Consider the following 22,044-nt stretch of genomic DNA (forward strand, 5'->3'; position numbering starts at 1 on the left):
TACTAACTCCTGTCTCGCGGAGGTGTCTAAGATATGGAAGAAGCTAAACGACTTGGAGGACAGATCCAGGAGAAACAACGTACGGGTGGTCAACTTACTGACAGGCACTGAGGGCGATGATCCAAGAGGTTACCTCCAGAAGATGCTGCTTCATTGGATTCCAGTGCTCAAGAATTCCCACAGCACTCCACTGGAGATCGATAGAGCACATAGGATCTTTCCAACAATACCTCAAGGCTGCAGACCATGATTTTTAAGCTTCTACAGTACACCGACCGACAGGCTATCCTGGAGGGTGCAAGGAAAGCCAAATCTACTCTCCCTGATAGCACCCAGCTGCAGTTCTTCACCGACAACAGCCCCGGCACGATGCAGGAACAGCAGGGATACAAGGAGATCCGCGCTAAGCTTCGACAGAAGGGGATCGACTCATTCATCATATACCCGGTGACTTTGAGAGTGAATATGAAGGGCATGAAGATGTCATTCAACTCGGCAGAGGAAGCAAAAGAAGTTCTGAAATCATCGGTGCTGGGAGGTATGGAAGAAGACTCTGGGCAAAGTCCATACGCCCCTCAGGAGGAGATGGAACTGCATTAAGAGCTCGGACCAGCCTGTATGCACAATCTAACAGGCACGGGCAAATTAACATCCTAGGTGTGAAGTTTTCTGGTTATTCTTTTATCCGAAAGTCATTCGCTGCACCTTTGTATTTAGTTAATTAAAGGGCCAATTTGTTTCTGACTATTGCAGGTCAGAGTTTTAAGGTGATGTTCAATATACCCAAATGCAATACTTCATCGAGAATGAAGTTGAAAAACAGCAGTTTGTTCTAACTAACTTCAGAACGTTATGTCTCCAGTAGACTTGTTTACATTCTTGGGCACCAGAAAAGACATCATTGGCGCCATCGCTAAGCGACGGTCTATTAAAGCAAGATAGCTGTTGGGGTCTTGATTAGGGGTTATACTACATTTCAGATGGAACAGGTTTTAATTATATAGGTTAACGAGTTTGTCCAAGTTTCTTTTTTCTTGTCTCTTTGATATGATTGTCTATAAGAACTGCTTTGCCTTTCTAATTTGTTGGTGCTAGAGGGGGGCGGTTAATGTCAGTGTTCTGTGTCTGACATTGCTATGTGATACTCACAGATGTTACAAAGCAAAAGGTTGAATGGGAGGGGTGATGGGAGGGGGGGGTTGGAAGGGAGTAACTCAGGGCTCCATCACCAATTTACAAGAACAGATCCAGGGGAAGATAAGCAACACAGATAATTTAGAAAATCTTACTATTGTATCATTTAATGTTAGAGGATTAAACTCTCCTTACAAGCGTTCAAATGTTTTAGATTTCTTACGCAGAAAGAAAATAGATAATGCGCTGTTACAGGAAGCACATCTTAAACCTAATGACATTCCCAGGGTTCAAAACCGCTTTTATAAACCTGTTGTGGCATCAGCTGATGGTACTCATACGAAAGGAATTATGATATTAATGAGACATAATATTAATGTTTCAATTGAAAGGACTGGTGCTGACAATAAAGGACATCTAGCTTTTTGCTGCACGTCCATTCAGGGTAAAAAATTTGCATTCATTAGCTTATGTGCCCCAACTATATTCGAGGTTGAATTTTTTCCCTCAATTACCTCACAATTACTGAAGTTAAGTGACTACCAACTATATGTTGATTCGGACATGAATGCTTTGGTAAACATTAACCTTGATAAATCTTCCTCAACTATATCAAGCTCTCAGGAATCTGCTTCCAAAGCACTTAACCTTTTTCTAATGGATTTAAATTTAACTGATGTATGGAGGGTGCATAATCCATTTGCTAAAGACTATACATTCTTCTCCACAAGACATAAAACTTTCTCTCAGATAGATTACATTCTTATATCCTCTGGTCTGCTGCCTTTAGTACGGTGGTCCCCAGCCACCGGGCCGCGGACCAGTACTGGGCCGCAAAGCATGTGCTACCGGGCCACGAGGAAACGATATGATTTGGCGATAGGAGTCAGCTGCACCTTTCCTCATTCCCTGTCACATCCACTGTTGAGCCATTACGCATGCGAGGTCATTACGCACACTTCATCCATGTCAGTGTGGGAAGGAGATCAACTCCTAGAGTTTGCAGATGACTGTGGGCTGAAAAGTATGTTTGACATAACATCTCTGCCGGCATTCTGGATCTAAGTCAGGGCTAAATATCCTGAGATAGCCATGAAAGCACAGAAAACGTTGCTTCCATTCCCAACATATCTCTGCAATGAATGCAACGAAAACTAAATTGCGGAATAGACTGGACATAAGGAACCTCCTTCGAGTATCGCTGTCTCCCATCACCCCTCGATGGCACCGTCTTCCGTCTTGTTGCAGGGAAACAAGCCTAGGGCTCCCACTGAATCAGCGATATTGGTGTGTTCATACGGCGAAAATATGTGCTGTGTGTTTAATACCCAAACGTTAACAATTGCAGCACGGAAACAGGCGATCTCGGCCCTATCCAAATTTTCTTTAAATGATAATATCGAACCCGCCTCTACCACTTCTACTGGAAGTTCGTTCAACATTTACTTCAAGCTCCCCTGTCCTCCCCTGATAATTGACTTATCACTATATTCATGCGAGGAAAATATGCGCTGTGTGTTTAATATTAAATTCATTAGATAAACCTTTTTAGAAACGAAATTGAGTGTAATAGCCACTAATCACCTATATTCCGGTCTGATTAACAACCCTCCCCCCCACAAACAGAGTCGCCAAAAACGATTTGAAGAAGAAAATCGGCCCGTACATGCATGCGCAAGTTACGCATGCGCACTGGTGCCCGCGCAGGGCTTCATGGTCATTGTAGTCTTTTTCTGGATAAACACAATGTATTTGACTGCTACTGTTATCCGTTGGCAACGCTACCCCCCCCACCCCCCACCGGGTCGGCCGGTCCGCAACAATACTGTCAATATTAAACCGGTCTGCGGTGCAAAAAAGATTGGGGACCCCTGCTTTAGTACACTCAATAGAATTTTTGCCCAGACATCTATCTGATCACAACCCAGTCATATCTACTTTTAATTATGGCAAAATTAAAAATAAGACTACTAAGTGGAGGTTTAATTCCACCCTTCCAAAAAACGACTAATTTCTATCACAACTGAGAACAAAATTAACAGAATTTATAAATTTAAATAAAAATAGTGTCTCAGATGTGATAGTGATTTGGCCTCCATCAAGGGTTTCTTATGAAATAACGCCATATGGTTCAGTTCTCATCTACATAAAAGCCGGCTGCAAAAGATTTCCACTCTAGAAGAAGAATGGAAGGTTTTGGAGAATGATCTCAAAAGGATATACACCATAACAAAAGAAAACGAGCTCAAAACAAAACAAGAAGAATTAAATGATTTATTAAGAAGCAGGGCAGAATATATGATCCATATAACCGAACATACGTATTACGCAGAAGGCAGCAGACCGAGCCATCTTTTAGCTCTAACGCTCAAACAACAAAAAGCTAAAAGGTCTATACCAGCGATTAGATGTGCTAAATGTGGAGTAGTGTCTTCAACAGAGAAAATAAACATGACATTCAAGAATTACTTTAAAGAGCTGCACACAAGTGGTTCAGTTCCTTCTGAGAATGACTTTACAGATTTTTTAGTGGATTAGACCTCCCTACGTTGTTATTAGAGGACACCAAAACTCTACACTCTCCTATTACACTGGATGAGCTACTTAAAGCAGTCAAAGTTACAAATAAGGGCCATACGCCAGGCATAGGTGGCATACCTGTGGAAATTTACCTAGCACTTTGGGATATTCTTGGACCAGTATGGTTAGAAACATTAAATTATGCTTTTGGAAATTGCGCTTTCCATAGAGATCTAAATGCAGCCCCGATCACAGTTATATCTTAGCCCGGTAAGGACCACTTGGAGTGTGCCATTTACCGTCCAATCTCCTTGATAAATGCTGACCTCAAGATATTTTCCAAAGTCTTAGCCAGTAGACTTGAGACAGTCGTTGGGAAAATAATTAGCCCAGATCAAACGGGCTTTATCAGGGGGTGTCTCGCATCTGATAATATTCACTGGTTCTTACACATACTGAGTGCAACACATAAAATCCCACCTGCCTGTGGTCTGCTATTTCTAGATTGTCATGGTTCTGTTTGGTTGTTCCGCTTTAACACTCCTTTCTCCCTGATCATGCCCTAATTTCAGCCATTAGATTTCCAATTGCTGTTAGTTTACTTTAATTACGGTACACCTGGTTTGCATCAGAGACTGTTAAGTAAGTACGATGGCGTCACTAGACAGGTTGGAGTCACCTTATGTACAGGGATTGGGCCGGCTGGAGGTTGGAGTGTGGGCTGCTGCTGGGAGCTGGCTGTGTTTTGCTTGATGCGTGAGTGTGTTTTGGAACCTGTTGAGGGAAAGAGAGTGGGGAAGGAACGGAAATTGCTGGGAGGGGGTCGTGTGGGTCCGGTAATGGCGGACAAGATAAGAGGCGGGGTTGAGGGAAAGAAAGTGGAGAAGGAGAGGGATAGAGACTTGGGACCAGAGGTAGGCAGCTGGGGAGAGGTGGATTATTGTGAAGGGAGAAATAAAGGGAATGAGGAGGTAGTGAGGGGTCGGATGAATAAAAACCAAGACAAAGGGAATAAAAGAATAAGAAATGATGGTGGAGAAAGCTCTGAAAGTGAGGAAGATGAACAAGCTCAGAGAGGAGGTGTTGTCATAATTAGGTTTAATGAGAAGGCTCAGGGACATATGAAGAAAATTAACCCGTTTGTGCTAACAACAACTCTGACAAATAAGATAGGGGAAATAGTATTTGCAAAAGTCCTTAATGATGGCAACTTATTGGTAAGATGTGCGAATGAGGAACAACTTGAGAAAGCACTCAAGCTAAAAGAGATAGGAAAATGCAAGGTGGAATACACTGGGAGGGTGGGAGCACAAAACAGTGGTTGTAAAGGAGTGATCACGGGGATACCAATGAGTATAAATATGGAGGAGATCAAGAGGAATATCAAAGGAGGGAAAGTAATGAATGTTCAAAGACTGAAAACAACAAAGGAGGGAGTGAAAAAGGAAAGTGAATCAGTATTGATTGAATTTGAAGAAAGAGTGCCAAGGAAGGTGTTCCTGGGTTTCATGAGTTGCCCAGTAAGGGTGTATATGCCAAAGCCATTGAGGTGATATAATTGTCAAAGGTTTGGACACTGCTAAAAACTGTAAAAGGCAGAGAAGATGTGCTAGATGTGGGGGTGATCATGAATATGGAAAGGGCGGAACAGGAGTTCAACCAAAATGCTGCAATTGTGGAGGAGCTCATAATGTTGCATATAGTGGGTGTGAGGTTGTGAGACGGGAGACTAAAGTTCAAGAAATAAGAGTGAAAAGAAAGATCACTTATGCAGAAGCTGTAAGAATGTCAAGAGAACAGAATAATGCTCCTAATGAACAGGGAGCAATAGGGATACGAGAGATGCAACAAAGAACAAATGACAGGATTTATGTAGACAAAAAGGCTCTAGTAACATTCATTGCCGGAGTGATTAATAGTACTGCTGAGGTAAAGTCAAAAAGTGACAAAATTCAGCTGGTGGTAAAAGCAGCAGTAAACCATTTAGGGTTAGTAGGACTGACATGGGAGGAAGTGAGGGAGAACCTCAGTAATCAGTCAAGCCAGGAAGTGTCGTATGTTGGTTAATATTAATTATGGTGATTCTTTTATAATGGAATGCAAGGAGCTTACTGGCCAATAGCCAGGAATTCAAGCACTTTATTAAAGAAATGGTTGTAAAACCGGATGTAGTGTGTATTCAGGAAACTTGGTTGAAACCAACTTTAGACTTTGTGGTATATGGGTATACAATGATAAGGAAAGATAGAAATCTAGGGGGAGGAGGGGGTTGTGCTATGTTAATCAAGCAAGGTATACCATATAGGGTACTGGAGAAAGGAGATGATCAGGAATACATAGTGGTGGAAGTGTGGGAGAGAGGGGAGGGAGTGGTTAAAATTAACTACTACAATCCATGTAAAAGGTTGGATTTGGACAGCCTATTAAAGATACAAGGACAAAACAGACATAAAGTAGTGTGGTGTGCAGATTTCAATGCTCATAGCACAATACGGGGGGATCAGATTACAGATCCAAATGGAAAGGTAATTGAAGATTTGATGGAAGAAAGGGATTTGGTGTGTATAAATGATGGTAGCGGCACAAGGATAGATTTAACAACAGGAACTGAGTCAGTGTTAGATATTACGTTAGTGTCTAATACCTTGGCTGGCATTAGTAACTGGGGAGTTTGGACTGCTTCAACAGTAGGCAGTGATCAGTACCCAGTTTTATGTTCAGTGGGTGAAAGAGTTGAAGTAAGACCAGGTGGCGGAACCCCAAAGTGGGTGTTTGAAAAAGCTGATTGGGGTAAGTTCCAGAAGTTGAGTGAAGAAGGGTTGACAAAGATTGATATTTCTGGAAATGTAGATGAATTAAACAGTCAGGTGACTTCAGCAATTATCATGGCAGCAGAAGGGTCTATACCTAGGAGTAAAAATAGGATGAATAGAAAACTGGTACCATGGTGGACAGAGGAATGTTGTCAGGCTGTAATAAACAGAAATAGAGCATTCAGGCTAGTTAAAAGAACCCATAATATGCAGCATTTGGTTCAATATAAGAAAGCACAGGCAGTGGTGAGAAGAACTATACGTCAAGCTAAAAGGGCAAGTTGGAGGAGTTTTTGCGACAAGGTAGGAAGAACAACACCTGTGGGAGAGATATGGGGAATGATTAAGAGGATGGGAGGAGATAGAAGGGAATGGGAATATCCAGTAATGATATCTGAGGAGGAAACTGCAGTCTCCAGTAGGGATAAGGCTGAGGTCATGGCCAAGTCATTTGTGCTGATACACAGTTCAGAAAATTTGTCTGAAGAAGGGAGAAGAAGGAGGGAAAGAATAATGAGCCAACACCCAGGTGTGTTAAGCAGGAGGGAAGGAACAGATGATATAATTGATGATCCATTTACATTAGCAGAAATGGTGAGAGCAATAAAGAGATCGAGACCAACCTCCCCAGGGAAAGATCTGATATGCTCTGTGATGCTAAAAAATCTAGGAGAAGGAGCGCTCTTGAAGTTGCTGCATTTTTATAACAGAGTGTGGGAGGAGGGAAGATTACCAAGTGCATGGAAAGAAGCAGTAGTAATTCCAATAAGGAAGCCTGGCAAGGATCTGTCAAAACCCACTAGCTACAGACCAATTGCATTAACATCAAGTATATGTAAGATAATGGAAAGGATGATAACAGAAAGGTTATCATATGAGCTTGAGAAAAGGGGAATGCTGGCAAGTTATCAGAGTGGTTTTAGAAAGGGAAGGAATTCCATGGACTCAGTGATTATGTTAGAGACTGAAATAAGGAAGGCCCAGGCAAATAGAGAGTCAGTAGTGGCAGTGTTCTTTGACATTGAAAAAGCCTATGATATGATGTGGAAGGAAGGATTATTAATTAAACTGCATAAGATGGGGGTTGGTGGGAGAGTTTTTAATTGGATTAAAGATTTTTTGTTTGGTAGAAAAATTCAAGTTCGGATTGGATCAGAATTATCAAAACAGTACATAGTGGAAAATGGCACACCTCAAGGTAGTGTGATTAGCCCATTACTTTTCATGATTATGATCAATGATGTCTTCACAAAGGTACCAGTGGATATAGGTAGGTCACTGTTTGCGGATGATGGGGACTTGTGGAAAAGAGGCAGGAACATGGACCATATAATCAGGAAACTACAAGAAGCAATTGATGAAGTGATGGAGTGGGGTTATGATTGGGGTTGTAGATTTTCAGTAGATAAAACTCAAACTGTATTTTTTACCAGGAAAAGGGTTGAGGTAGGGAAGAAGTTAAGGATGTATGGGGTTGAATTAGAAAGGGTTGCATCATTTAAATTTCTGGGAGTTATATTTGATTCACGATTAACATGGGCAGACCATATCAGGAAAGTTGAGGAGAAATATAAAAAAGTAATAAATGTGATGAGATGTTTGACTGGTAGGGAATGGGGAGCAAGTTGTTCAGCTTTGAAGAGAATGTATGTGGCTTTAGTAAGATCTGTATTGGATTATGGAAATATAATATATGGATCAGCAGCTAGGTCTCTTATAAGGAAACTGGATGTGATTCAGGCTCAGGCCTTGAGTGTGTGCAGTGGGGCTTTCAAAACGTCACCAGTGTCAGCCCTACAGGTAGAAATGGGAATAATGCCTTTGGAACTAAGAAGGATGCAACTGATGGCAAACTACTGGGCTAACTTGCAGGGGCACAATGATTCTCACCCTACTAAAGGAGTGTTGCAGGAGTGCTGGGAAAATGGGAGGTTTCAGAGGGATACCTTTAGTCGGGTAGGGAATGATATCGCGAAAGAATGTGGAGTGTTTGATCTGAGGATAAGTCCTTCAGTAGTTTATCCGGTTGTAGCTCCATGGAAGCTTGTATGGCCTGACATAGACTGGCATTTGTTAGAGGTAAAAAGGAAAGAAAGACATAAAACAGATTTGGTAAATGCATTTAACTGTCATGTGATGGAAAAGTATAGTGATTATATTCACATTTATACAGATGGTGCGAAGGAACCTGAAACAGGAGTGACAGGGTTTGGGGTGGTAATACCAGCAAAAGAAATTGGAATCAGCAGAAGAACATCTAATAAGTTAGGGGTGTTTACAGTGGAGATGCTGGCAGTGTTAGTTGCGTTGCAATGGGTGCAGAAAGCCAGACCATCCAAAGCATTGATATGTTCAGATTCATCCTCAGTTCTAGCAAGTTTAAGGTCTTTTCACACAAACAGTCGGCAAGATGTACTTTATGAAGTCCTTCAGTTAGTTACAAGAATTGCAAATCAGGGAGGTCAGGTAAAATTTCTATGGGTTCCAGCACATGTAGGGGTGAAGGGGAATGAGAGGGTGGATGAGTTGGCAAAGAGGGCGTTAAAGAAAGAAAATGTGGAAATGCACATTAGTATCAGTAAAGCAGAGGTTAAGTGTGTAATCTGGGAAAAAGTCAACCGGATGTGGCAAGAAAGATGGGACAGGGAGGGGAAAGGGAGGCATTTATATCAAATACAAAAGAGTATTGCAGTTACTAGGGTAGGTAATGGAAACAGAAGAGAGGAAATTGTGTGGACTAGGTTAAGGCTGGGGCACTGTGCATCAAACAAAACATTGAAAATGATAGGGAAACACCAGACAGGATTGTGTGAGGAATGTCAGGAAGAGGAGTCAGTAGAACATGTAGTTCTGAGTTGCAGGAAGTATGGGATACAGAGAGAGATGATGAGAAATAAATTAAGGGAGTTGGGGATGCAAGAATTTACATTAAAAGGGTTGCTGGGCATGGGTGAGAGAGCACGTCCGGGTTTTTTTTAGCGTTTTTAAGGGGTACAGGGGTTTTTTATAGAATATGACGAATAAACAGGAATAGGATACTAGGATGGTCAAAGATGGGAGGGTGAAGTGTAGGTTTGTGTGTGTGTGTGTGTGTGTGTGTGTGTGTGTGTGTGTGTGTGTGTGTGTGTGTGTGTGAGAGAGATTGGGTGAAGGGATTTAGAATGTATGTCTAGTGCACATTCTGGAGCAGAGGGTGGCGGTAATGCACCATTAAGCTGGATGCCGACAGCCGTAAAACAAGATACAGACAAACAGACAGACGGGTTGCTAGTTTGTTAGTCTATTCTGGTGTGAAACTTCGTTCTCTCGTTCATTTAGAACCGTTAGTTCTAAGTTTAGTTCCAAGTTCTGCTCTAGTTTCAAGATCGTTCCTGTAGATGCCGTCTCCTTGTCAAGATTCCTCCGGTTTATTGTTTTACGTTCACGTCTTCGCCAGCATCCCCAACTCAGTCGACGTGCCGGTATCCTGCACTTGGGTTCTCAGTCGCCCCGTGCAACAGAACAAACTGGCCAACATAAACCCAGCGGACACGAATCCTCTGCAACGAGCCCTCGCCAGCCAGGGCTACCTACTGGGCTTGCACGTTCGGCTGCTGTAGGAAGTCATGGAAAACCTCCATTCCCTGGCAGTAAACGTAAGAAAGGTCAGTGAACAGGCCGACTGAGTATCCACCCATCTTACCCGTCGACTCCGGGAGCTCCGTCTGACCAGTCCAGACAGCCCGTGGTGGCGACACCCGAGGCATCAACAACACGTCTATTAAGGGAGCCGCGCGTCCCTGAACCAGAACCCTACGCCGGAGATCTGGGGAAGTGCCGGGCTTTTCTGCTGCAATGCTCCTTGGTGTTCGAGCAGCAGCCATCCACATGCGCCACGGACAGATCTAAAATAGCTTGCATTATGAGGTTGTTACAAGGAAATGCCTTCGCGTGGGCCACCGCGATTTGGGATAATCAGCCAGAGACCTGCTCTTCCTTCCCCACCTTCATCTTAGAAATAAGGAAGGTTTTTGACCATCCCGTCTGCGGTAAAGATGCCGCTAAGCGGCTACTCACCCTCCATCAAGGCTCACGCAGTGTTGCAGAATACTCCGTGGAGTTCCGGACGCTAGCGGCCGACTCGGGCTGGAATGATGACGCACTCCAGGAGGTATTTCGGCAAGGCCTCCGTGACAAGGTAAAGGACGACTTGGCGGCTAGGGATGACACTAACAGCCTGGATTCATTGATCTCCCTAGCCACCAGGTTGGACAACCGACTCTGAGAACGACAGAGGGAGAGAACCGGTCATCCTTTGGCCACCCCACAGCATGCTTTACCATCTACTACCAGTCCTAACCTCTCTCCTCCTCCCGCTCCTAGAATAGCATCCAGCCCGGCTGTTTCCACTACCACGGGAGAGGAACAAATGCAACTGGGACGGAGCTGTCTTTCTCCCTCCGAGCGGCTCCGGAGATTGAGAGCAGGGGATTGTTTCTATTGTGGTCAGTCTGGCCATTTTCGTGACACCTGTTCCCTTTGGCCAAAAGGGAGGGCTCACCAGTAGAGAGGGCGACCCCGGTGAGTCAGACCACATTCCCTTCTGTCCCCCAATCCCGGATGCAAGTCCAAGCCCCTGTAAGCTACAACCAACAGTCCCTGTCCTTGTCTGCCTTGATAGACTCCGGTGCTGAGGGGAATCTGTTGGATGAAAACATAGCTTCCCGGGCCGGAATTCCTCGGAAGCCGTTGAGTACCCCTCTGGAAGGCCGGGCACTGGACGGAAGGCTTCTGGCCCGAGTCACTCACTGTACCCCACCACTGTCTTTGGTTCTCTCTAGGAACCATCGGGAACAAGTGCAATTCTCAAGCTCCAATAGTTCTTGGGTACCCCTGGTTAAGCCGCCATAACCCTGACATGGATTTGTCCACCGGGAAGATGGCCAGCTGGAGTCCATTTTGTCACGCCACTTGTCTACAGTCGACTCTTTCCGCTGTAAAAACCACCTCAACCTCACCTGCAGTTGAACCCCCTGACTTGTCCAGGGTTCCAGCGGAGTACCGCGACCTGGGACACGTGTTTAGTAAACAACGCGCCCTTTCCCTGCCTCCACACCAACCATACGATTGTGCTATCGATCTTCTCCCCGGAGCACCTCTGCCCACCAGTCGGCTGTATAACTTGTACCGGCCAGAGGGGGAAGCAATGGAGGGTTATATCAGTGAATCTCTCGCGGCGGGCATCATCCGACCCTCATCCTCCCCGGTGGGCACAGGGTTGTTCTTTGTGGGGAAGAAGGATTGTACACGACGTCCCTGCATCGACTACCGAGGCCTAAATCATATAACTGTAAAGAACATGTACACACTGCCTTTTATAAATTCTGCGTTCGAACCACTTCACAGAGCCACCATCTTCTTGAAGTTGTACCTACGAAGCGCCTGCCATCTGGTCCGAATAAGGGAGGGGGACGAGTGGAAGATGGCATTCAATACCCCTTTAGGCCACTTCGAGTACTTGGTCATGCCTTTTGGCCTCACCAATACCCCCGCAGTTTTTCAAGCCTTGATTAACGATGTACTAACAGACTTTATTAATCGCTTTGTGTTTGTCTATCTGGATGACATCCTAATCTTTTCCAGCAGTCCCCAGCAACACATTCATCATGTCCGCCAAGTCCTGCAGAGGCTGCCAGAGAATAAGTTATTCATAAAGGCGGACAAGTGCGAACTCCACGTCCCCTGGTCAGCTTCCTAGGTTATATCATCGAGAGCGGACAGGTGAGAGCTGATCCCGAGAAGATCCGAGCTGTGGCGGAGTGGCCCAAACCCACGGACCGCAAGCAACTCCAACGGTTCCAGGGGTTTGCGAACTTCTGTCGCCGGTTCATCAGAAACTACAGTCAGGTGGTGGCTCCTCTGAGCCGACTTACCTCACCTGCCACACCTTTCCTGTGGAACTCCGAGGCGGACTCAGCATTCACGGAACTGAAGAGGCGTTTCACGTCTGCTCCCGTTCTGATTCAACCGGACCCCTCCTGTCAATTCATTGCGGAGGTTGACGCCTCCGACTTCAGGGTGGGAGCAGTACTGTCCCAATGTTCGGGTCCGGATCAGAAACCACATCCCTGTGCCTTCTCTCGCCAACTATCTCCCGCTGAACAAAATTACGACGTGGGGAACCGGGAGCTACTGGCGTTGGAAGAATGGAGACACTGGTTGGAGGGGATGGAACACCCGTTCATCGTCTGGACAGACCATAAGAACCTTGAATATATCCAGACCGCCAAACACCTGAATTCTCGCCAGGCCCATTGGGCATTTTTTTTGGCTGGTTCAGGTTTACCCTCACCTATCATCCAGGGTCCTAGAACGGGAAGCCCGATGCTCTCTCCCGTCAATACGTTTCCGAGGAGGACCTTCCCAACCCCGAGACCATCCTTCCACCATCCTGTGTAGTGGCTGCCCTCACCTGGGAGATCGAGTCCAGACTCAGAGGCCCAACGGATTCAACCTGACCCAGGCATCGGAACTCCCAATCGTCTCTTTGTACCTGATTCTGTCCGATCGCAGGTTCTCCAGTGGGGGCACACTTTTCGTTTCGCCTGCCACCCCGGAATCGATCGGACTCTGATTCTTCTGAACAGACATTTCTGGTGGCCCTCCATGGACGCCGACACCCGTTTCTATGTCTCTGCATGTTCCGTCTGCGTCCGTGGAAAAGCCTCCCATCGGCCACCTGCGGGATTGCTTCATCCTCTGCTTGTCTCTAGTCGTCCCTGGTCACACATCGCTCTGGATTTCGTCACCGGGCTACCCCCTTCATGTGGAAACACTGCCGTACTAACTGTGGTGGACCGTTTCTCCAAGTCGGTGCATTTTGTAGCCCTCCCTAAACTCCCTTCCGTGCAGGAGACCGCAGAACTTCTCGTCACCCACGTTTTCCGACTTCATGGAATCCCTTCGGATATTGTCTCCGACCGGGGACCTCGATTCATTTCGCAGGTTTGGAGATCTTTTTGTCGAGCCCTTAGTGCCTCAGTTAGCCTATCGTCCGGGTTTCACCCACAGACCAACGGGCAAACGGAGTGGGTCAACCAGTAGTTGGAGGTGGCGTTACGTTGTACAACAGCCAACAACCCGTCTACCCTGAGCAACCATCTCGCATGGGTAGAATATGCCCACAACTCTCTGGTCAGCACCACGACCGGAAAAACTCCTTTTGAATGCTCTGTTTGGTTATCAACCCCCGCTGTTTCCCGCTCAGGAAGAAGAGATTGCATTGCCGTCAGTCCAGGCCCATATACACAGGTGCAAAAAATCTGGGAAGACACACACACAGCCCTGCTTCGCTCTGCCAACCGCAACCGGAAAATTGCCGACCGTCATCGTACCCCTGCTCCTGAGTATCGACCTGGGCAGATGGTGTGGCTCTCGTCTAGAGATATTTCTCTGAAGAACCAGCCCAAGAAGCTCGCCACCCGCTTCCTGAGACCTTTCAAGGTTGAGAGCATTATCAACCTTACGGCAATCCGGCTCAAACTACCCAAGTCTATGCGGATCCATCCTACATTTCACGTCTCCCAGTTAAAACCTGTTTGTCGGTCCCTATGCCCTCCGACCGAACCCCCTCCACCCCCGCCCCATCATCGACGACCGTCCGGCGGTTATTGGACGTCTGCTGTCGGGGCAGGGGTCTCCAATGCCTGGTTGACTGGGAGGGGTACGGCCCGGAGGAACGTTCCTGGATTCCCCGCTCCTACATTCTGGACCCTTCTCTCATCCGGGATTTCGATCAGGACCATCCAGACAAGCCTGGCGGATCTCCAGGAGGCTCCCGTTGAGGGAGGGGTACTGTCTGGTTCCGTTTGGCTGTTCCCCTTTAACGCTCCTTTCTCCCTGATTATGCCCTAATTTCAGCCATTAGGTTTCCAATTGCTGCTAGTTTACTTAATTACGGTACACCTGGTTTGCATCAGAGACTGAAATAAGTTCGATGGCGTCACTACACAGGTCGCCAGTTTGTTGGTCTATTCTTGTGTGATATTTCGTTCTCTCGTCTGCTTAGAACCGTTAGTTCTCAGTTTAGTTCCAAGTTCTGCTCTAGTTTCAAGATAGTCCCCGTAGATCCCGTCTCCTTGTCAAGATTCCTCCGGTTTGCTGTTCTACGTTCACGTCTACGCCAGCATCCCCAACTCAGTCGACGTGTCGGTATCCTGCACTTGGGTTCTCCTCGGTCGTCCCGTGCAACATAGATGCTGAAAAAGCATTCGATCGCCTTGAAACCATATCTCTGGAGAGTTCTAAAAGAATCTAAGTTCGGCGATAAATTTATCAATATAATTCAAACACTGTATGTTAATTCTTCAGCCCAGGTATGTGTAGGAGGAGGTTTCTCAGAGTTATTTGACATAGGACGGGGCACACAACAAGGGGACCCTTTTGTCTCCTTTAATTTTTACTATATCTATTGAACCACTTGCACATTTAATTAGAAACTCTCCTCAGATCTCCTGTAGTACAATAGGTACAACATCACGTTCAATATCACTTTATGTAGACGACACGCTAGTTTATATAGCAAATGTTCAACAAACTCTCCCCTATGTTTTAAAAACACTGGAGCAATTTGGATTTCTTTCAGAATACAAAGTTAATTTGTCAAAATCAGCACTGATGCTGATTAATACGGATAAAAGTATGGTGTCTCTCCCTCCCCAGATTAAGGTTACAAATGAGGTCCTCACCTTTGGTATTAAAGTTAATACTTCCCTATCATCTGTGGCTAAAACAAATTACTCTAATTCTGAAAAAAAATTGAATAAGATATTAATAGATAGAGAAAACCTACTAGCATCAGTCCCAGCCTGTATATCGGTCATTAAAATGAACATCTTAACCCACATTTATTTTATCAGCTCAATGATCCCACTTGCACCTCCAGCAGGATATTAGCAAAAACGGGACTCCTTACTACGATGCTATGTTTGGAATGGTCAACGACCCAAAATAAAATGGTGAGTTCTACAATTCAAAAAGTCAGATGGGGGATTGGTATGTCCAAATTTTAAATTGTATCACTGGGCATTTGTATTAAAATGTCTTAGCTATTGGATGGAGGAGAATAAAGTTTCATCATGGAAAAATATAAACAAGAGCTAATAGCACCAATAAGGTTGAAGGACTTTCTCCTTATAGATATATCTACCAAAAATCTGATTTGTATTATTGTCTAATTTTAACCCATATGCTACAAGTGTTTAGAGCAGCAGAAAAATTGCTAAAATTTAAAAGCGTATGGTGCAAATCATCTCCATTATGGAACAATAATTGTTTACTATCTTTATACTTAATTGTTTGATACTAGACAATAAAGAATAGATACTAGAACGTATGATCAGCACAGCGATATTTGATTCTGCGCTTCCCACTCCCTGGATTACAAATATTAAATATTAAAAATAGTAAAAATTAGTAAATGTTAAAAATTTAAATTATAAATCATAAATAGAAAAATGGGAAGTAAGGTAGTGCAAAAAAAACCGAGAGGCAGGTGCGGGTATTTGGAGAGTACGGCCCAGATCCAGGTCAGGATCCATTCAGCAGTCTTATCACAGTTGGAAAGAAGCTGTTCCCACATCTGGCCGTATGAGTCTTCAAGCTCCTGAGCCTTCTCCCAGAGGAAAGAGGGACGAAAAGTGTCTTGGGTGGGTCGTGTCCTTGATTATCCTGGCAGCACTGCTCCGACAGCGTGCGGTGTAAAGTGAGTCCAAGGACGGAAGATTGGTTTGTGTGATGTGCTGTGCCATGATCACGATCTTCTACAGCTTCTTTTGGTCTTGGACAGAACAACTTCCATACCAGGTTGTGAGGCACCCTAGAAAAATGCTTTCTATGGTGCATCTATAAAAATTAGTGAGGGTTTTAGGGGACAGGCCAAATTTCTTTATCTGGGGGGGAAACCATTCACTAACAGAACTTGGGAGGATAAAGGTATTACTACTCTTCAAGATATTAATGGGGCAAGTACTATCATTAGCTTTCAAGAACTGATATCTCGATATAATATTGATAAACATTCTCTTTTCTTCTACTTTCAAGTAAGATCAGCTTGTAAATCCTACAGCGTTCCCTGGGGGTCAGATTTAAAGGACCATCCCATTTTAAGTTGGATACAGAGTGCTCCAGGACAGATATTGTCATATAGCTATGATAAGTTAAAATCCCAGAAGTATATGCCCACATTGGGAATGAAAGCCTGGGATAGGGACATATCTGAATTGGGACAAGACTTAAGACTTGATGTGATTTGGGATAATGCTGCCAGTGCTTCGAAAAACCCAAATCATCAGTATATACACTTGAAATTTTGTCATAGAGCATATTTAACACCAAGAATTAGACATCAAATGGGACTGGTTCCTGACCCATATTGCTCATTTTGCCCCCATGGAGCCATTGGCTCTTTTATACATGTTGTATGGGAATATCCAGGGGTTTTTGGTTTGTCGGGGAAGGTTATCAGTACTCTTACAGAACTAACAGGGGTACAATTACCAATGGACCCCACTACATCTTCTAAATGATGACTCCCACCTTTCCCTTATGGAAAAAACACGCAAAACCTGGCTGTCAGGCCTGACTGCAGCTAAGAAGATTGTAGTCCAGCGTTGGAAACCACCCCGTGATATTTCAAATACTCACTGGCTTCGGAGCTTTTTGGACATTTCTTACCTGGAACTTTCATCAGCAAGAGTAAATGATGCATGACCAAACACAATCTTGATGTGAACAAATTTGATATCTAGCTTAAAAGATCTTTTATTAAAATAGGAATGCGTTGTCTGTGTATGTACTACTATTCAGTCAGTTGGTGGAGGGGAGAGGGATGGGGGAGAGAGAGGTGGAGGGGGATGGTGATGAAGGTTGGGGGATGGTTGGGTTAAACAGTCAAAATGTAATTGGCAACTGGTTGTACTGAATGTAATTTGTTGGTATTGCAATAAAAAATTAATAATAAAAAAGTATTTGCTTAAATAATATAAATTCAAATGGTTCAAATAAATTTGATCTGATTGGTGAAGTAACTAGCAGAAGTGTGATTGAAGAAAGGAACAGATTTTTCAGTGGTTACAAAACATATATTTTCATTTTAACTGGAGTGTATCCTGGTGTGATTTGAAGGAGCTCTGGGTTGTTTTCTGTTATAGAACATAGAAAAGTACAGAACAGGAAAAGGCTCATTGGTACATCATATCTGCACCAACCATGAAGCCAAGTTAAACTAATTCCATCTGCTTACATAGGGTCTTTGTTCTGTCAAACTCTTCCAGTTCATGTGTCTGTTTAAATTCTTCTTCAATACTGCTGCATATCTGTTTCTATCACCTCCACAGCAACATTTTCCAAACATCTACTAATTTCTGTGTTCTCCTTAAAGTAGCCAAGGGTTTTAAGCAAAGATAATGACTCTATACAAATGTATCAATATCACCTTAAATTTAGCGTTTATATTTGTGAAAACATTAGAGACAAGATAATTTGCTTAAACTTAATATGATTTAAAAATCTGTTCAAATTATTATTAGTGACTGGCATGTCAAATTATTGCTCCCAAAATTACGCAAAGAAAACACCATATATTTTTCTATATATGCTGACCAGATCTCAACAACCCACTCCTTAGCCAAACTCAACCCCCCGATAATAATCTAGGGACCCTCTTTCCTTCCAGGGTTTCACTTGGTTTGTGTCCTCTTGCCAGTGTGCCAAAACCCTGCAGGTCATGTCTGCGTCACTGGAAGAGGGCATTGCCGATTGATGGTTGGGACGTGAGGTTGGAATGTCAGAGCTGTCATATGATGCATTCCTACCTGGAAGTAATATACCTGTATGTAGCACACTGAAATCCTGGCAGCATTGCTAAACTCCATCATATATGGCAGACGTTCCTGGCAAATACTGCGTCATAGGGCCATGACGTATGATATGCGACCGGACCTTTCCTGCACTGAGGAAAGGGGAAGGGAAGTCACACCCAACCCAAAGGGACAGACTTTTGAACTTTGTTGCAAACCATAACTGACAGCTCAAACCCAACAGGTTTTCCATTTTATATTAAGAGATGAAGATCACAAGATGTAGCACAGTAGGATACCACAGGCATAAGAGGGAAGAGCAGCTCAGCATAAATTAAGAATGTTAGATTGCTAATCCACAGAACGGCAAGTAACAAAAATAAAACACACACAAATTAGAAATAATTATAACAGTGAACGATAGTTAGCCTAACACATTTCCGTGCACATATACTCTCCATGAAAATTACAATGACCAGTTACGCTACTAACCGATAGGCTACCCTCGCGGTCACAGGGAGAAATGAACTCGAAACTTCGACGCCCCGAGCTGTAATAACTCGCGCTAACCGCTAAACTACCGTGGCGTCTTCAAGTTCATGAACAACAAGGTTTAGGTAAACATCATTTTTCACTTCACATAAGACATTTATCATGAACTGATTCTGTTTTAGAAGGGCGAACAAAACTCAGAAGACTTAAAATGCATTGGAAGCAGCTCAGGGAATGTATACTGAACTAATACCCGGAACTACCAGATAGTCTTTCGAAGACAAGTTGACGAGACTAGGGCTTTTACCTACTGAGTTTAGAGCAGCATGTGAGAGGGACTTTATTTAAATATTTTTAAAAATTCTGAAAGATCTTGACAGGATCTGGAGGGGATTAATGTCTGGGAGAACTGTTGTGGGTGTGGGGGTACTGTTTAAAAATAAGCGTTGCTCGCTAAAGACAGAGAAAAAAGTCTTTTTCTCAAAATCTTTGTAATTCTCTTGAAGCGCAGTACCATCAAATTCTTTGAATATTTTATGGCAAATTTAGATAGGTTCTTAATAAACAAATAGTTCAAAGATTGCCGCCAGTAGCTCTGAGTGGGGATTTGAGGAAACGATTTTATCGCGTGGCAAAACAAAAATAGTCCTAATATATCAAAAACACTTTGGAATATTATTAAAAGCTCTCTAAACACACCGACACTCACGATCCAGGTCTACCTAACCAGGTCTGGGCTTAGCCTGAGATCCCTTTCCACCCTGGGTTCTCGATCAGCCAAAGACCATTGGTCAATCAGCGGCCGCTGCGCCGGGGTCTGGATCCGGATTCTCCCCCCGTAGAAACGCGAGTAAACTTTCAGCTCCAAGCGGCATCGTAAATCTGTGACGGCAACAATTTGTGCACAAGACACTGGGGTGAGTTTGCCCACCCAAACTCAGCGCTGGGGGTCAGTCCTTATTTTACTCATGGTGTGGTGTATAGTTTACCTGTGATCTCGTCCGGTCGCTTAACAAATTTCAATCTGTTGCAAATGATATCGCTGTTCATTCCTCCGCAGCTGCTCATATTGGATGCACCTTCCCAAGAGGGGAGTTTGTGTAGATCAGAAACTACGATTGTAGGTTGCATCAAACAAATGCAGTGAAATGTAAACCCTCCGACCACTCCCTCGAAAAGGAGGCGGTTTATTCCTTTAACTTCCTTACTAGTGCAAATTGTCTCCGAACTATTGTTTGCATCGGTAAAATCTTCCCTTCTCCTCGTGTTTAACATTTTATTTGGACTCACTTCTTGTTGTTCTGTTAAAAATACGGCCCCCAGGAAAGTTTGCCCTGTTTTATGCCCACCCCTCCCAGAGATATCCCAACATTATGCCCCCTTCTGACATTGACTTGCTAACTTCGTTCCCCTAGTCGGTTCACAAAACATCGAACAGCCCAGCCCTTCAGCTAGAGTCACGTCAAGCAAGTGAAACTAAATCTAATTCACTTAAACAGACCTTCACGGGTATTGCAGCAACAAAGTAAGTTGCTGAGATCAAAAGGGGAAAGATCTATCAAGTATGCATCTTTGGTTTGAAAGGCGAAAGAACTATAGTTGATACTGTATCTCGGAGTCGGAAGCTGAATTTAATACGATGAAGATCGTTACGTTTAAAAAATTGCTGATAACCAAAAGGCCATTTTTATTAAATACTTGAATAACATATCATATGGGTTTCTGAGATGAAAATTGGTTAGATAGTCTAACGAGGAAGTTGACAATGGGCATCTAGATATTCAATGTTGCTTCGCCGATCGAGGCAGAATTGTTTCCTTTACTTTGAATTCAGTTTCTCGAGTCATTTCTGGACTTGAAAATGTTTAATTTCAACATCTAACTATTTATTAATCAGGGTTACTTATGGTTCGCTCTTTTCTCAATTTCTCTCTTTTTAAGGTGTCGTGAATGTGGATGATTTGCGCCTCATTTTTAGCGACAAGCAACTGGAAAATAAGAAATCACTCTCCCGTTACCAGATCAGGGACAAATCCACAATATTCATCATAACACCGATAGATGGAGAAGAAATAGAAACCTGTTCAAGATTTACAATGCACTCTGAAGGAGAATTGAACTGTAGTGATCTGTGTTCTCACTCAGAAGCATGAGACGCAATCGTGGCTTTAATGTGTGTATATAAGCCTGTGCTTTCAGAAGTAGATTTGGTATATATTCTGATGAAGGATCTGGACCACTCCTTTCCATAGATGCTGCCTGGCCTGCTGAGTTCCTCCAGCATTTTGTGTGGGTTGCTTAACCGACAAGACCGACAACATACTGTTTATACTTTGACGTTTGTAAAGAGAAACGGCTTCACTTGAACGCTTGGTGTGGAAGAGAAAAAAAGAGAGCACAGAAGGAGGAAACTGGAGCAATACGGGGACGGGGTGTAGGGTGGGTTGGAGGAATGCAGTGAATCAGGCAACATGTATGGAAGGGAATGAACAGTCAAAGAAATCAGAAGATTGTTCATGCAGTATGTTGTGTTTTATTTCTCGTATGAATCCTTGCTTAGTTATTGCAAAATGTGGTTTTATGTCATAATTAGAATATTTTTTGTGTTTTTTTTCAACAGTTGGCACATTTTCAGAGAGGTGGTGGCACATCACTGTCCCATGTTACGGAGCAAGTGAGCCTGTGGCATGTCGGATTGTCTGGTGACCATTAGTTTTTGTTGGATAGCAGATCATGGTCTCTCTTTGGGGCTTTGCAATTGCTTGTTTGGTGGGTGGTGGGTGCTGATGCTTCCTGCTGAAATAAGTGGGGGAGGGGGAGGGGGACGGTTGATGCTCTGCTGCTGCTTGTGCAGGGGAGGGAGAGAGGGAGCTTTGGGTTCTAATGTTTTACTGTCATTCATTCTTTGGGGTTCTCTTCTGTTTCTGTGGATGACTTTGTAGAGCAAGAATTTCAGGTTGTATAGTTTGATGTTAAATGGAACATTGAACCATTTTCCTATTCAATTTTATGACATCAATCTTAACTTTTTTTGGTGCAAAAGCTCTCCTTTCCTTTAATGGCAGTGAGTATTGTGTTCCAATATGTCTGGCATCTGGCCATTTGACAAGATTGGGCCAACGGGATTAATTTGGATCCTAACTTCCTGGACTGAAATGATTGAAGTCTCAGATTCTACTCCAGCTCTCATCTTGTTTCAGATCTGAGCATCAGTTCCCCAAAGTAATGTTGGAGAACTCAAGCAAGGC

The 22,044-nt window shown here is 43.9% G+C and overlaps 1 protein-coding gene and 1 long non-coding RNA gene across 8 annotated transcripts in view; one reads left to right on the forward strand and one right to left on the reverse strand.

Moving 5' to 3' along the window:
* The window catches only part of LOC134345385 (uncharacterized protein DDB_G0292642-like), a 402,893-nt gene that overhangs the window by 366,376 nt on the left and 14,473 nt on the right, over positions 1-22,044 (reverse strand). For 6 of the 7 annotated variants that reach the window (XM_063045962.1, XM_063045969.1, XM_063045968.1 and 3 more), the window contains exon 1: positions 19,786-20,214. The exons of the other annotated variant lie outside the window; for it this stretch is intronic. In XM_063045962.1, coding sequence (XP_062902032.1) covers positions 19,786-20,071 — 286 coding nt within the window. In that variant the 5' untranslated portion in view covers positions 20,072-20,214. Of the gene's footprint in view, positions 1-19,785; positions 20,215-22,044 lie in introns of those variants that run through there. 7 annotated transcript variants of the gene reach the window in all.
* Positions 20,208-21,593, forward strand: LOC134345389 (uncharacterized). The gene is made up of 3 exons (XR_010017678.1): positions 20,208-20,321; positions 20,738-20,969; positions 21,417-21,593. It is a non-coding gene; the product is annotated as an uncharacterized LOC134345389 (long non-coding RNA).

Source organism: Mobula hypostoma, chromosome 4 (assembly GCF_963921235.1).
Source record: "Mobula hypostoma chromosome 4, sMobHyp1.1, whole genome shotgun sequence".
In the NCBI taxonomy this organism is placed as follows: Eukaryota; Metazoa; Chordata; class Chondrichthyes; order Myliobatiformes; family Myliobatidae; genus Mobula; species Mobula hypostoma.